Below are 17,395 nucleotides of genomic sequence, written 5' to 3'. Positions count from 1 at the left end.
GAACCATGGAGGTGTAGGTTGCAGTGAGCCGAGATCATGCCACTGCACTTCAGCCTGGGTGACAAAGTGAGACACTGTCTCAAAAATAAATATATAAACAAGAATTATTGAAAGCAGTTTGAATCTAATTTTTACCTATTGTTAGTGGTACTGAGGATTACCATGTAAAGTCTTTGAAATGAAACATGGGTGAGAGTGTGCCACAGCCTTTTAATAAACATAAGATGATTAATTACTTTATATCACTAGCTATTTAATTTGTACCTTTCTTAATAAAATCTCATGCTGAGATTCACCTTTATTTGTTCTTATTTCCCATAGAGATTTTCTTTTTAATAAGTGAATTTAACACACTAAGCCACAGCCATTATATGCTGTAATAGTTCTCATAATCATCTGCTTACTTTTATTCTAATGAATATTTCCTCACAAAAATGAACATTTTTGCTCAAAGAAAAATAGCTTGATTCAGATCACATAAGATGCATATACAGACTTGTTCTTTTTGGGCTTGTGCATCTTTTTCTTGTCTGTTTTACCTCTTTTCTCAATTCCTTGAATTTTCTTGTTTTCTCTTTGATTAATCTAGTATATTTTCTGCTCAAAGAAGTTAATCCTTTAAATTTTCAAGGAAAAAGAAATAGACTAGTTAAATACATTTGGTTTTGAAGACTTAAGGACATTTTAGTTTCTTGTTGAGTATCTGATCTATTTTGTATGTTAATCATGTACTATTTTTTTTTTTTTTTTGAGACGGAGTTTCGCCCTTGTTACCCAGGCTGGAGTGCAATGGCGCGATCTCGGCTCACCGCAACCTCCGCCTCCTGGGCTCAGGCAATTCTCCTGCCTCAGCCTCCTGAGTAGCTGGGATTACAGGCACGTGCCACCATGCCCAGCTAATTTTTTGCACTTTTAGTAGAGACGGGGTTTCACCATGTTGACCAGGATGGTCTCGATCTCTCGACCTCGTGATCCACCCGCCTCGGCCTCCCAAAGTGCTGGGATTACAGGCTTGAGCCACCGCGCCCGGCGCAATCATGTACTATTTTTATAAGACTATATGTATATTGTCTTTCCATTTTTTGCTAACAATTGCTGAGAGATTTTTAAATGCCACCTTGATATATCTGTAGTTGGAAAAACCTTTCCATCACTATGCCTGTATGTATACATTAAAGATGAACAAATTTAGGGATTCTGAAAGCTCTTACAGTAATGTCTGTGATTTTCTAATTTTTCATTCAAGAGATCAACACTGTTTAATAAATGCACAGATCCATCTGTTCATAGAGTAGAATAATATGAAATAACCTGAATTAGCTGTGGAAATAGCAGTGCTTCTGTGTAGAAACTATAAATCAGGGCATCATTGTTTTATAAGGAAATGCTAACAGTCTATCACTTTGTTCTGGCATTATTTTATAATGAGATGAAATAATCTGCTTCACATAATTTTGGGGAGGAATTGGATATAGAAATTGTCATTTAAAAAATGCCTTAAATATACTCACTAGTAATACTTCCCTCCGTCTTTCCCTGCAAATGCTAAAATAATGGCTAAAAATAGTGATAAGTCTTATAAACATAGTTACAAAAATGACAAGTTTGCGAAATGATTATTTTAAGAAGGTATGATTTTAGTTGCTAGCTAACTAATGTAACTATGTAGATTTATAAATTAATCACCCACTAGCTATCCCCATGATTTAAAAGTGTTAGGCATAAGTAGCCATTTGTAATACTGGTTTTTAGGGAGTAGGGTAGAGCAAATGATGGTGGAAAGAAGGCACTGAAGATTAATTGCATGGAGTACATTTCACTTTCTACTATTCTTGCTCGTCTTCACAGTAACTGGTAGACAAAAAGTTAAGAGAAAAACTGAAACAGAGCTGCTTTTGCACCTTTGTTTTTGTCATACCTTGCCCTAAGATTCTGAGGGAATAATTTATTTAATTTTTGAGACAGAGTCTCACTGTCATCCAGGCAGGAATGTGGTAGGCACAGCTCACTGCAGCCTTGACCTCCTGAGCTCCGGAGATCCTCCCACCTCAGCCTCATGAGTAGCTCGGATGAGAGGCACATACCACCAGCTATTTATTATTATTTATGGAGATGGAGTCTCTACATTGCACAGGCTGGTCTTGAACTCTTGGACTGAAGCGATCCTCCAGCCTTGGCCTCCCAAAGACTACTAGCATGATCCGTAGCATCTGGCCCAGAGGGAATATTTTCAATGCTCTCCTCTCTCTGGCTTATCCTCAAGCTGGCTTGATTTCAGATACTGAGAAGTGAGATCACTTACTAAACATGCAGAGAGCTGCATTAGTCCCTCATTTGTGGATATTTCCTGCACGTGCCTACAGTTTTAGGGTTCCCCCAAATGACCATCTCCTCAGAACTTACTCTTGGATTTGCCAAGCAGTTGTCTAATACACTGTTTGTGTAGAATACAGTGGTAGACATCAAGTAAAATAAGAGGTGATTTCTGCTTTTCAAAAAAGTCATTTACAAATACCAGTAACAGGTTAAAAAGTAAGTTAGTAAGAAATAAGTGAACAGAGAAGATGCAGAGGAGATCCCAGAATGCCTTTACGGTAAGGGTTTAGGAAGGTTTCATGACAGAAGAGATGATAAGCTTTAAGTCTTTGTTTTGTTTTCTTTTGAGGGAACTTTTTTTTTCTTTGAAGATGGTATCTCACTCTGTCGCCCAGGCTAGAGTGCAATGGTGCCATCTCAGCTGACTGTAACCTCCACCTCCCAGGTTCAAGCGATTCTCTTGACTGACCTCCCCGAGAAGCTGGGATTACAGGTGCATGCCACCATGTCCAGTTAATTTTTGTATATTTCACTAAAGATGGGGCTTCACCATGTTGGCCAGGCTGGTCTTGAACTCCTGACCTAAAATGATCCACCTGCCTCAGCCTCCCAAAGTGCTGGGATTACAGGTGTGAATCGCTGCACCTGGCCACTTTTGTTGTTGCTGTTGTTTTTGAGACAAAGTCTCACTCTGTTCCTCGAGCTGGAGTGCAGTGGCGCGATCTTGGCTCACTGCAACCTCTGCCTCCTGGGTTCAAGCAATTCTACCTCAGCCTCCGAGATAGCTGGGATTACAGGTACCTGCTACTATGTCCCCCTAATTTTTTGTATTTTTAGTACAGACGGGGCTTTCACCATGTTGGCCAGGCTGGTCTCGAACTTCTGACCTGGTGATTCTCCCACCTCAGCCTCCCAAAGTGCTGAGATTACATGCATGAGTCACCACACCTGACCCACTTTTGTTGTTGTTATTGTTTTAATTTATTTATTAACTTTTTTTGTTTTTAATAGGAAGTAGTTACATATCATGAAGGCTTGTGAGCAGTGTTGATCAGTAGAAATATTTAGTCCTAAAACGATGTCAGATTGAGGTGTTGAATAAATTTTTATCAGGTAATACTTACTGAGCTCTTCTGAAATATTTTTTTAATTTAATGGTGTTAAAAGTGAGAAGCGATGTATCAGAATGGAGAGTACTTGTTTGTTTTAGGGCTTTTTGGTTTTCCTCAATACGTTTTCATAACACAGTTTGTATTTCCCGTTCTACTTTGTGATAATCAAAGCCCCAGCTTGGGCCCTCTTAAGCAGACCTAGGAGACCTTTATTGGATCGTGAAGACAGGCCAGTAGCTGTGGTGTTGGAACTCCTACCTTGTAGCACACTTTCGGCTCAGCAGTGATTTTCATGAGCATTATAAGCTTTCAAATTTCAGAAAATGTATCATTTTCCCTTTTCATAGGAGGAGGAGAGGGATAGAAAAAGGTAGTAGCAAGGCATTAATGAAGGGCATAGTACAAAATCTAAGTGGTAGGAGGTTGCTGGTTAACATTTAGATTAGCAACTTAGTAAATTTTTTCTTCCATTTTAAAGATACTGAATCATCCATTGGAATTATGTGACCTACTTTCTCCATTTAAGCCTTTCAGTGTAAAGAATAGTGTAGGCAGTACTACTGTCTTCAGCAAGATGTGACATTTCAGTTCTTAATTTATTTAGAAAACTACTGACATTGGAGATAAGGAAAAATAGCGGAGAAAGGCCATAAGCCACCAGTCTGTTTGAGGGTACACATTTGGAACAGGATCCAGGAAGTCACCTAACTTCTTGGGCCTTGGTTTCTTCATCTGCAAAATGAAAAGGCTGGATTCAAAGATTACATCAGACTTTAGGAATCATTGCTGATCATTTGGCTTTGAATGGAGAGAAATCTTGATTTTTTTTTTTTTTTTCGACAGAGTCTTGCTCTGTTTTGCCTAGACTGGAGTGCAGTGGCACAGTCTTGGCTCACTGCAACCTCTGCCTTCTGGGTTCAAGTGATTCTCCTGCCTCAGCTTCCCCAGTAGCTGGGATTATAGGCACATGCTACCATATCCAGCTAATTTTTATAGTAGAGATGGGGTTTTACCATGGTGGCCAGGCTGGTCTCAAACTCCTGACCTCAAGTCATCTGCCCACCTCAGCCTCCCAAAGTGTTGGAATTACAGGCGTGAGCCACCATGCCAGGCCTCATTTTGAGTTTTTATTGAACTTAATTTAGAATTTCACTGTGCTGCTTGCTAATTGGTATCTAACATGAAGAGCAAGGATCAAGAGAAAAACAAATACCCAACTGTTTGCTTTCCCCTTTCCCCTTACTTTGCCATCTAGGATCAAAGAACAGTGTGAATTTTCCCCTTGGTGACCTGGGGGTGGGAAAGCCAGGGAGAAACACATGGTGAAGCTTCCTGTTTCGTTTTTTGACTTCCACCCCATGCCTTGTGTTCAACCATTAATTTAATCAATTTTTGTTTGTTTGTTTTGGTTTTGGTTTTGTTTTTTTTTGAGACAGAGTTTCGCTGTCACCAGGCACCAGGCTGGAGTGCAGTGGTGTGATCTCGGCTCACTACAACTTCCGCCTCCCGGGTTTAAGCAATTCTCCTGCCTCAGCCTCCCGAGTAGCTGGGACTACAGATATGCGCCACCATGCCTAGCTAATTTTAATATTTTAGTAGAGATGGGGTTTCACTGTGTTGGCCAGGATGATCTCGATCTCTTGACCTCATGATCCGCCCGCCTCAGCCTCCCAAAGTGCTGGGATTACAGGCGTGAACCACTGCGCCTGGCCCAATATTATTTGTATGTGATAGGCTACACTTTTGGCATCCTGCACCCCAGTCTAGAAGCACAACCTTCTTTTAACAACCTTGTTCTGATTAAGAGAATATGGACAGTGTAGGTATAAAATGCAATTTGGAGTCTACAGATACCTGAGGCATAATCAGAACTTTATGCATATGCTTGGCCTCTTGAATTTTCTGTATCTATTTTAAAAATATTTGTTCAAAATAAATTCCAAATGTAGAGTGTAAGGAAACTCAAAAAAAAAAAAAATTTCTTCTGATTTTTGTCACCTCTTTTACTCAACTCAAAATATCTTGAGTAAACTTCTGATTATTCAGAGGTTAGTCATTTGTAGTTATATATGCACTGGCCTCTACCACCTCTCTCTGCCTCCTGCATTAGGTATAATGACTCTGAAATGATTTTGCTCTAGGAGGTTTAGTAGATTTTGAGTAAAGTGAAAATTTGTGGATTATCTGTGAATTGGATTGATGTTACCACTTTCATCCTATTGGGAGATACTGTAGCTGCTGATTTTTAATGATTATTGTCAATTCTAAATTACAGATGTTAGAGCAGTGGAGTGGCAAAGAAAGTTCAAGTGAGCACTTTACCTAATATTATTTAATTGTAAGGTCTTACAAGTCTGGGCACCCAAACCCTCATGGGAATGCCTAATGGATGCCAAACGTTAGAAAATCATATCAGATTATAACACATTGCTGAGACCCAGAAAAAATTATCATATATATTTAGAATGGTATAAAAATACTCACATAGGGGAAATTGATGGAAAAGGAGGTTATTTTTAAAGAATAAGAAATTCTAAACCTTGTAAAGATTAACATAAAAGGCATCATAATCTATGCTTTTGTTTGTAATAGTTGGAAAGTTTTTTTGTTTTTTCTTTTTGTAGAAACGAGGTCTTGCCATGTTTCCCAGTCTTGTCTCAAACTCCTGGGCTCAAGCGATCCTTTTGCTTTGGCTTCCCAAAGTGCTAGAATTATAGGTGTGAGCCACCATGGCTGGCTGGCAAGAATATTTTAGATCATAGAATTCCTTTATTTTAAACTTTTGTATTTATTTCATTTTTCTCTTTCAGGCTAATTTATGTTTTGTGGACATTGACAACCATTTTATTGAGTTGCCTGAAGAATTTCCACAGTTCCCCAATAAAGTGGATTTTATCCAAGAACTCTCTGAGGTTCTTCTTCAATTTGGGATCCCTCCTGAGGGCAGCCTACATTGCAGTGAGAGTACCAGCAAACTGAAGAATCTGGTTCTGAAAGACTTGGTCAATGACAAAAAGAACGGCAATGTCTCCCCTAATAACATCAGCATGTATGAGTTACTAAAGGGCAATGAAACCATAGCCCGCTTGCAGGCTCTGGCCAAGAGGACTGGTGTGGCTGTGGAAAAAATGGACCTCTCTGCTTCTCTGGGTGAAAAAGACAAGGATTTAAAACTGCAGTGTGAAGAAGCAGAACTAAGGGACTACCAACTCAATGTACAGCTCCGAGAGGTCTTTGCTAACCGCTTTACACAGATGTTTGCAGATTATGAAGCATTTGTCATTCAGACTGCCCAGGACATGGAATCCTGGCTGACCAACCGGGAACAGATGCAGAACTTTGACAAAGTAAAAAGAACCATGATTTTCCTTTTTGTGGTTATTAGTGTGTTTATTACTGATTTAAAATTTTTTTTTCTTTTGTGCCTATGCTTACCCATATATTATTGATTTTGTTAACCTTTTTTAAAATGTAGACTTTTTGTCCTACATCCCATTAAGAACTTTCCTTTACCAAGCATTTTTGCATTAGATAAAATAATTTTACAGGAAAGCAAATCAGCCAGCTCATTGAGCTGGTGATTAAATTGTGTGTTAAATTGCCTGTAATCTCATTTAAAATTTTTCTTTACCTTGAAGATACTTAAATTATAGAAACTCGGGCCAGGTGCTGTGGCTCATGCCTGTAATCCCAGCATTTGAGGAGTCTGAGGCAGGTGGATCACGAGGTCCAGAGTTCAAGACCAGCCTGGCCAATGTGGTCAAACCCCATCTCTCCTAAAAATACAAAAAATTAGTCAGGCATGGTGGTGTGCACTTGTAGTCTCAGCTATTGAGGAGGCTGAGGCAGAAGAATCACTTGAACCGGGGAGGCAGAGTTTGCAGTGAGTTGAGTTGGTGCCACTGCCCTCCAGCCTGGACAACAGAGCGAGACTCCATCTCAAAAACAAAAACAAAATTATAGAAAAACTCTTAGATTTTGCAGGTTTTCCAAATCCGTTAATACTGTTTGACCTTATAATGGTTTTATTTGCTGTTATTTTATGATCAAGTCTAGTTAAATAAGCCTACTCCTTTTTGAATAAATCTATATATATTTAGTCTGTATCCTATCAGGAAGTCACAACTTGTCCATGTAAATGTAAGAGTTTAGTTTCAGAAGCCAAATTTCTGTATCTCATTCTAAGATCAAAGGAGAAAAAGAGTGACTAAATTAGATCTTAGGACTGTAAGTGTAAAATGGTTCCAAAGATTTTGGTAAGGGAAGATAGAAAATGATATCAGCTTTCCATTGTCCTGTGAGGAGTACTGGATTCTTCTGCCAGGTTTTTTTCACCTATCTCCTAGATTTTTTTTCCAGACAGATGCACTTAGGATTATATATTAACTTTTTTAGGTTACCAGGGTACAGTTTGGTTCTCTGCCTCTGTGATTGCCGAGGTACAATACTGCTGTTAGAATGTATCGTGGATTTTACTAAGTGGCATCTTTGTGTCATGAAAGGCCTTCTGAAGGGGCTGATACATTCCAAGAGGCTAATCTACAACAGTGGAGAATTTTTGGAAATAATTAAAAATTTGCATAAAGGTACATAGTGTCTGGGCATGGTGGCTTACACCCATAATCCCAACATTAGGAGGCTGAGGCTGGAGGATCATTTGAGGCCAGGAGTCTGAGACCAGCCTAGGCAACATAGCGAGAACTCATCTCTACAAAAAATTTTTAATATTAGCCAGGCATGGTGGTGTGCATTTGTGGTCGCAATGACTCTGGAGGCTGAGGTAGAATCACTTGAGCCTGGGAAGTTGAGGCTATAGTGAGGGAAGATGGTTCCACTGCATTCCAGTTTGGGCAAGAGAGTGAAACCCTGTCTCAAAAAAATAAATAAAAGATAATTTTTTGACTTCATCAGATATTTTTTCTGTTAGAGGATAATGCTGTATGTTGAACAGTTATGTTCTGACGTGCTTTGTTTTTCCCATCAGACAGGTAATGTGCCAACATGGTAACAAAGTTTGATAAAGGCACATCTCACACATGAGCATGAAAAGCCAATCACTGCATTTATGAACTACAAAAGCATCCTGATGCACTTTGTATTTGAGAAAACTTCTTTAATATTAACAAGACTTTACTTCTGTAAGTCTGTTCCGGCCCTTAGGTTCCTTTCTTGTGAATCTTAACCATTTTCCATACTTTTTCTTATCTAGCTTAAAACTAATCTGTGTATATTCTAGGTCTATCCTTGGGGCAATTCAAATTCTTAACCTAAATCAAGCCCTGATACTTCCTTCCTTCTTAATCTTTATGTAGTCTCAAACTATAAATGAAATTCTTTTTATATAAACCCTAAAGAAATGAAGATTTTCTGTTGGATTCCAGAAGGCTTATAATTATCTTTCACTAGGAAAATTTGCAGGACATATTAGTTCTACAAGCCACATCTTTGCTGACCTCAAATTTTATAGTCTGTGAGAGTCTGAACGTCAAAATCCAGATTTTTTTAAAAATTGGCATTTGATCTAAAAAAGTAAAATTGATATTTATTCATGGAGGTAAACTGATTTCTAGAGACTACTGTGACTGTTTCTGTGGTTATTTGGATTTATGTATATATACCTGAACTATAGAACTACTTAAAGTGAGTAACTGGAATTCCGTAAGGAAATTTTAAAAAGACCTCCTAAATTTCAGAATGAAAAATACATATGCTAGCAAGAAGCTGATGAGTATTTTTAAAAGTCACCTTATGTCAGAACTTACCCTTTCATCTTTCCCCTTCTGGCTTCTGCCATACAAAAATAAAAACTAACCCAGCAACCAAAATAGGAATTTACTTCCAAATTTTAGCTAGTACTGCTTTGAATCTAGAATTCCTGTACACAATGGACATGAAGAACAACAGAAAAAAAGTTAAAACTTTGAATTAGGAACTGATTATGATGTACTGAACCATCCCATGCATCAGACAGGCTAGTAACAGGACGGTGTACAACTTATTGTACGTGTTCTCCAAAGGCTTGCTTCTGATGGCTTTTCAGGCAATGCTTTGTTGGTTTTTTTGTTTGTTTTCTGGAAATGGTATCTCACTATATTTATTTAAGCTGGCCTAAAACTACTGGGCTCACAGAGTCCACCCACTTCAGCCTCCCTAGTGGCTGGGACTGTAGGTGGGCACCACCATGCCCAGCTTCCAGGCAGTGCCTTTTTTAGTTGTTAAGGCTGAGACTCTTGTGTCAGCACAGGTGTGGAAGGAATTTGACCTTGGCTTAACACTCATCTATCAGTTTCTAACAGAGTCTAGAAAAGCATTCTCTTGAAGAAGAACAAAAGAATTTCACCCATAAGCATAAATTTCATGTCCTTTTTATTTTTTTTCTTTAAGATAAATGCTGATGTGTTTGTTGTATTAGTTAATCATCTCACTACCTTATGGCTTGAACGTATATTGCATAGACTAGATTCCTAGAGAACAGAAGAAATTATAGCTCACTGGGGAAAGGGATAAAAATTTTTAACTGCAAGTGAAGTGAATGCTTGACAATCGTATAGCAACTTATCTATCTGCCATCTTTCATTAATGATGCCCTTTCTTCTATATAATGGTCATAAGGATCAGAATGTAAATCAGTTTTGTAAGTTAAGATCAGTGCTAGAGACCTGAGTGACCTACATTCTCTGAATTTAGGAAAATTGAAAGAAAAGTGGATTTTTAAGAATTTTTGAATTTCAGGTGTCAGTTTTAGAAGTCTTAAAAAGAATGTCCTGAGTTAACATAATTTTCAGGCTTATATAGTGTTGAGATGGTCTCTTTGCACTAATAATTTCCTAATTATCTCATTACAGGCTTCCTTTCTGTCTGACCAGCCTGAGCCTTACCTGCCATTTCTTTCACGCTTCATTGAAACACAGATGTTTGCCACCTTTATTGATAATAAAATTATGTCTCAGTGGGAAGAGAAAGATCCTTTGCTTCGGGTCTTTGACTCTCGGATTGATAAGATAAGGCTGTATAATGTAAGGGCACCTACCTTGCGGACATCTATATATCAGAAATGCAACACTTTAAAAGAAGCAGGTACATTTGCCATGCCTTTTAAATTAAATTAAAATCCATGATCATTCTTTTTCCACAAATTGTTGGCCTTATGTACAACAAAATTAATTCTCAGTTTTAGACTTCATGGCTAATCCTGGTATTATATCAATAAATGCTTTGTAAATTTTTCTTTCTGTTTCTGTGAGTCCCATTCCTATTTGACATTCCTCTTCCCTTATCAGAAGAAGAAAAACATAATAAATTGAATCAAGTATGACTGGCAGGTTGCTATGATTTTTGTTTTTGTTTTTGAGATGGATCTCACTCTTGCCCAGGCTGGAGTGCAGTGGCATGATCTCGGCTCACTACCTTCTGGGTTCAAACGATTTTTCTGCCTCTGTCTCCCAAGTAGCTGAGATAGGCACGTGTTTCCACGTCCGGCTTATTTTTGTATATTTAGTAGAGAAGGGGTTTTACCAGGTGGGCCAAGCTGGTCTTGAACTCCTGACCTCAGGTGATCTCCCCTCCTCAGCCTCCCAAAGTGCTGGGATTAGAGGCGTAAGCCTGATCATGTCCAGCCTGATTTTTGTTTTATTCTCTTTATTGCCTAAATAGAAAAAATGTTAATTTATGTCTTGCTAGTTATGTTTCCTTTTTACTTCTCACCTCTTCTTTATATCCAAGAAAGGATACAGTAAATCTTATGTCCTGCTTAATTTACATAATAAAACAGTCTTTACTTTAGTAGTGCCATTAATTATAATCACTTCATTTATTGAAATTAAATCTGAGTCAGGCCAGGCATGATGGCTCACACCTGTAATCCCTGTACTTTAGAAGGCTGAGGTGGGCAGATCACTTGAGATCAGGAGTTTGAGACCAGCCTGGCCAACATGGCAAAACCTCGTCTCTACTACAAATACAAAAATTTGCCAGGCATCCTGGCATGCACCTGTAATCCCAGCTCCTAGGAGAGCTGAGATGGGAGAATCCACTTGAACCCCGGAGGCAGAGGTTGCAGTGAGCCAAGATGGCACCACTGCACTCCAGCCCAGGCAACAGAGCGAGACTCTGTCTCAAAAAAAAAAAAGTAAATCTGAGTCTTAGCCAGTCTTGTCTGGCAATATAATATAGTCCATTAAATATCATAATTATAACCAACATTTACAGTATGCACTGTGTCAGTCATCATGCCAGGAGTTGTTTGTGAATTTTTTTTCTTTTTTTTTGAGACAAGGTCTCACTTGTTGCCTAGGCTGGAGTGCAGTGATGCCATCATGGCTCACTGCAGCCTCAACCTCTCAGGCTCAGGTGATCTTCCTACTGCAGCCTTTGGGAGAACTGGTACTACAGGCACATGCCACCACCCCCAGCTAAGTTTTTATATTTTTTGTAGAGACAGGGTTTCACCATTTGCCCAGGTTATTATCTTATCTTGGTTGGTTTTGAACTCCTGGGCTCAAGCGATCTACCTGCTTCAGTTTCAAAGTGCTCTGATTGCAGGTGTGAGCCACTGTGCCTGGCCCGGCACTCTTCTTTTTTTTTGAAACAGAATCTCGCTCTTGTCACCCAGGCTGGAGTGCAGTGATGCCATCTCAGCTCAGTGCAACCTCTGCCTCCTGGATTCAAGTGATCTTCCCAGCACAGCCTCCGAAGTAGCTGGGACCACAGACATACCTCACCACGCCCGGCTAGTTTTCTGTATTTTTAGTAGAGACAGGGTTTCACCACATTGCCCAGGCTGGTCTCGAACTCCTGAGCTCAAACAAAACACCCGCCTAGGCCTCCCAAAGTGCTAGCATTACAGGCATGAGCCATCATGTCTGGGCTGGAACACTTATTTATATATTGTTTTATGACTGCCCTCATTTTACAATTGAGAAAACTGAGAGGTTAAGTAACTGGCCAGTGGTTGCATAGCTAGTGATTGGTCAGGCCATGGTTTGAATCCAGATCTGACTGATTTCTGGCACATGAAGCCTTAACATCATGTTAGCTGTTCATTCAAGAAAGAACTATGTAAAATTTACTAGTCGACAGTTATTTTAAACATTTATGCCTGGTTCCTAACCTGTTCTTTGCCAGATAAACAGATTACCTGTGACCTGATTGTCCCTCCCTTTTTTTTATTTCTCTTCAAATGCTGGAGTTATTTGACAGCAACTTTTCCTCTGGAGAAAAAAGAGGCAGCAAATGTGGAGCTTCCTTGATCTGCCTGTCTTGCTTGTTTGCCTTTCCCACTTTACTTAAATAGATCAAAGTCAGGAATGATGATGCTGAAGCTTTAGCATATGTAAGGGAGAAGTATGTAAATGATGCCTTTTATGTAACTATAGAAACATCACCCTGTTGTATTCCCACTATCAGGGTAGATCCTTGGAGCCCCTTCAGGAAGGGGCAATTACCTGTGTGGTTTTGGAGATTGAGGAAGTAGAATAAATGAAATTGTCTATCTTTGTTTAGAGAATAAAAGGACTTCCAGTGCCTTAATAGCCATGTGAATAGCATAATGCCTTGTGAAAATTTCATTTCTCCCTTCCTGATGGAATTTTTTTAGATGGAACTAAGCATCAATACCTTAATTGTGTGCTTCCAGAAAATCTTTCCAATTAAAATAGATTTTTCTTTCAGCCTCTCAGAGTTTGGTACTCCTGCTGTCATCAAAGAAATTATATAATACTCTTGAAAATAAACCACTGTGGCCAGACACAGTGGCTCATGCCTGTAATCCCAGCACTCTGGGGAGGCCGAGGCCGGTGGATCACCTGAGATCAGAAGTTCAAGACCATCCTGGCCAACGTGGTGAAACCCCATCTCTACTAAAAATATAAAAATTAGCTGGACATGGTGATGGTTGCCTGTAATCCCAGCTACTCGGGAGGCTGAGACAGGAGAATTGTTTGAACCTGGAGGTGGAGGTTGCAGTGAGCCAAAACTACGCCATTTCACTCCAGCCTGGGTAACAGAGCTAGACTCCATCTAAAAAAAAAAAAAAAAAAAAAAAAAAGGAAAAGGGGCAACATAAACTGATTCTGTGAAGTATTTACAAAGGCACCTTGTTCTTAAGTCACAGGATTAGCAGCTCCCACAGGATTAGCAGCTCCCACAGTGTGTTCTGTTTATCACGCAACTACCATTACTGCTTGTTGTCCCCTTTTAAGTAATTTCTAGGCAGAGGATCGGAGACCTAGTCTTGCTTCTAAAATATAATTTCTCTTATCAATTCAGTTGATTAAAATGTTTAAGATCAGGTTTTGTTTGTTTGTTTGTTTACCTGAGAAATAGATCACTGTTTCTTGGGTCTTTGAGACATCTTCCAATATCCCTGACTCTTAGTAGTTTTAAAATAGAAATGTTGAGTAAGCCTGTCTTAACACTGACCTATTTTATTCTTCAAAAGGCCAGTTTCGTATCCTCTGGACATTTTCTAAATGCCTGCTTATTTGACTTTTTGCTGTATTACCCACTCAATCTAATAAACACTCCTAAATGTCTCCTACTAATGAGAATGTGGCTGCTGCTAAAAGTGAGGTAATAAACTTCACACAGTTCCTTGTTTTTACAGATGGAGAACCATGAATATTTAATAGGTCTTTGCACAAAGAAATAAAGTTGATAAGGCCATTGTGCTTGCTTCTTCCTTCCCTTTACCTTGTATTTCAACTCAAGGAAAACATTTTATTTGCTATCATTTTCTTTTCTTTTTTTTTTTTTTTTTTTTTTTTTTTTGAGATGGAGTTTCACTCTTGTTACCCAGGCTGGAGTGCAAGGGATTACAGGCACGCACAACCATGCCCAGCTAATTTTTTGTATTTTTAGTAGAGACGGGGTTTCACCTTGTTGACCAGGATGGTCTCGATCTCTTGACCTCGTGATCCACCCGCCTCGGCCTCCTAAAGTGCTGGGATTACAGGCGTGAGCCACCGCGCCCGGCCCCTATCATTTTCTTTAATGTTGTACGTAGAACCTTATTTTTGTGTAAGAATATTGAATTTCTCACTTACGGGACTGTTTCACTACAAAATTTTATGTTTTTCAATCCCACTGCCCTGATTTTGACAAAGGCAGAAAAATACCATGAAAATTAATCATTCAATATTTAGTTGAAGTTAACCTTTTTATATTTATATTATACTAATTTCTGAAGAGCCTTTGAAAAAATTTATTTCAAGGCTGGGCACGTGGCTCTTGCCTATAATCCCAGCAATTTGGGAGGCTGAAGAGTGTGGATCACCTGAGGTCAGGAGTTCGAGACGAGCCTGACCAACATGGTGAAACCCCATCTCTACAAGAAATACAAAATTAGCTGGACCTGGTGGTGCATGCCTGTAATCCCAGCTACATGGGAGGCTGAGGCAGGAGAATTGCTTGAACCTGGGAGGCAGAAGTTGCAGTAAGCTGAGATCGTGCCATTGCACTCCAGCTTGGGCAACGAACAAAACTCTATCTCAAAACACACACACACACACACACACACACACACACTTTCAGAATGTCAGAGTGATTGGGTTCTCTGTAGGTGCATGAGTGGAAGAAGCATTATTTTTGAAGGGCTAGCAATGAAATGTCTCTAATTTATTATAAATTTAATTTGTAGCGCAGTCAATTGAGCAGAGACTGATGAAAATGGATCATACTGCAATCCACCCACATCTACTTGATATGAAAATTGGTCAAGGCAAATATGAGCAGGGGTTCTTTCCAAAGTTACAGTCCGATGTCTTGGCAACAGGACCAGCCAATAACAAGTAAGCATGTTCTTCACTTGAGTAGTTGGTTGAAGGAATGAATGAAGGGTGGGATGCTCTGTAACTCAAATGGACAATGCTTAACTATTAAAAATCTACCTGATTAATTTTTTCAAAACCACATTAATACATTTGAAATATGGATTGACATTTCTGTGAGTACTTGACCTTTAAATTCATCATTTAAAAAAAAATCCAAAGACTAGACTTTTTTTTTCCCTTTTCAAGCAAAGTGCACTTGGAAAACCACACTTTAAAGGGCAATTTAAATATAATGATAATACATCTAATGGAATTTAGAAAAGTTAGACCTTTATCATCTGTATTAGTTCCTTAGGGCTGCTGTAACAAAGAACCACAAACTCAGTGGCTTACAACAACAGAAATTATTCCTCCACAATTCTGGGAGCTAGAAATTTGAAATCAAGGAATTGGCATGGCCATGCTGCCTTCAAGGCTTCTAGAGAATGATCCTACCTTGCCTTTGCCAGCTTTAGGAGAACATGAGAGCTTAGCAACACCCTGTCACACCAATCTAATGAGATCTTTCCAGGTGAAAGAGCTTTCAGATGTCTCACCTCTGCTTTAAACTGGGCTCTGTTAAGAGGAGTGCTTCCAGAGAAGACAGGGTAGTACTTTGCATAGCAAGATACCTTCTTAGGCTCCATCTTACTTCTTGAAGAGCTAAAGAGAAAAATTTTTGAAGAGAAAATTTTGGTACCAGTATCCCTTTAAATACTTTTTAAAAAGGAGCACCAAACAGTAAAGTAAAAGAACTGTGGCAAGGTATGGTGGCTCATGCGTGTAATCCCAGCACTCTGGGAGGCTGAGGCAGACAGATCACTTGAGCCCAAGAGTTCAAGACCAGCCTGGCCAATGTGGCCAAACCCCATCTCTACAAAAAAAAAAAAAAAAAAAAGTTAACTGGGCATGGTGGTATGTACCTATAGTCTCAGCTACACAGGAGACTGAGGTGGGAGGATCACTTGAGCCCCGGGAGGTTGAGGCTATAGTGAGCCATGATTGCACTATTGCATTTCAGACTGGGAGACAGAGTGAGGCCCTGTCTCAAAAATAAAAATAGTATGAAAAAGAATTGTGGATTAAAAACAACAACAACTTCATTTGGAGCTGGGTGTGGTACCACATGCCTGTATCCCTAGCTGCTTGGGAGGCTGAGATGGGAGGATCACTTGAGCCCAGGAGTTGTAGGTTACGGTGACCTATGATCACCACTGTTTTCCAGCCTGGGCAACAAAGCCAGACCCTGTCTCAAAAAAAACCTTGGGTCAGGCACAGTGGCTCATGCCTGTAGTCCCAGCACTTTAGGAGTATGAGGCAGAAGGATCACTTGAGCCCAGGAGCTTGAGACCAGCCTGGGCAACATAGGAAGACCTTGTTTCTACAAAAAAAAAAATACATATTTTATTGAGACAAGGTCTTTGTTGCCCAGGCTAGAGTGCTGTGGCCCAATCTGGTTCACTACAGCCTTGACCTCCCCAGGCTCAGGTGATCCTCCTGCCTCAGCCTCCCAGTAGCTGGAACTAAAGGCACATGCCACCATGCCTAGCTAATTTTTTATTTTTTTGTAGAGACAGGATTTTGCCTTGTTGCCCACACTGCCTCAAACTTCAGGGTTCAAGGAACCTGACATCCTTGGCCTCCCAAAGTGCTGGGATTACAGGCATGAGCCACCAGGCCAAGCTCCTACAATTTTTTTTTTTTTTTTTTTTTTTAAATTAGGCCCAGCGTGGTGGCGCACGCCTATAATTCCAGCGCTTTGGGAGGCCTGAGTGAGTGGATCACTTGAGGCCAGGAGTTTAAGGCCAGCCTGGCCAACGTGGCGAAACCCCATCTCTACTAAAAATACAAAAATTAGCTGGGTGTGGTGGCTGCATGTTTTGTAATACCAGCTACTTGGGAGGCTAAAGCATGAGAATCGCTTGAGCTTGGGAGGCAGAGCCAGGCATTCTGGCATGCAACTATAGTCCCAGCTACTGGTGAGGCTCAGGTGGGAGGATAACTTGAACCTGAGAGGTGTAGGCTGCAGTGACCCATGATGTGATCACATCACTGCACTCCAGCCTGGTCGACCTTGGGAAGACCCTCCTCCAAAACAAAAACAAAAAACCCTTCATTTGAGTGACCTTTCATTTAAAAGGCTGTCTTAACTTTAATGAA

General features: G+C 39.8%; 1 protein-coding gene and 1 non-coding gene across 9 annotated transcripts in view; one reads left to right on the top strand and one right to left on the bottom strand.

Annotated features, from left to right (window-relative positions):
* Nucleotides 1-17,395, top strand: part of DENND5B (DENN domain containing 5B) — a 207,736-nt gene that overhangs the window by 135,294 nt on the left and 55,047 nt on the right. For all 8 annotated transcript variants that reach the window (XM_074403024.1, XM_074403023.1, XM_074403026.1 and 5 more), the window contains 3 exons: nucleotides 6,239-6,775; nucleotides 10,274-10,505; nucleotides 15,064-15,214. In XM_074403024.1, the coding sequence (XP_074259125.1) occupies nucleotides 6,239-6,775; nucleotides 10,274-10,505; nucleotides 15,064-15,214 (920 nt within the window). The remainder of the gene's footprint in view (nucleotides 1-6,238; nucleotides 6,776-10,273; nucleotides 10,506-15,063; nucleotides 15,215-17,395) is intronic.
* On the bottom strand, nucleotides 8,407-8,510 carry LOC120365210 (small nucleolar RNA U13). The gene has a single exon (XR_005580217.1). It is a non-coding gene; the product is annotated as a small nucleolar RNA U13 (small nucleolar RNA).

Source organism: Saimiri boliviensis, chromosome 7 (genome assembly GCF_048565385.1).
Source record: "Saimiri boliviensis isolate mSaiBol1 chromosome 7, mSaiBol1.pri, whole genome shotgun sequence".
In the NCBI taxonomy this organism is placed as follows: domain Eukaryota; kingdom Metazoa; phylum Chordata; class Mammalia; order Primates; family Cebidae; genus Saimiri; species Saimiri boliviensis.
The sequence above is the reverse complement of the archived record's forward strand: the minus strand, read 5'-3'. Positions and strand labels throughout refer to the sequence as shown.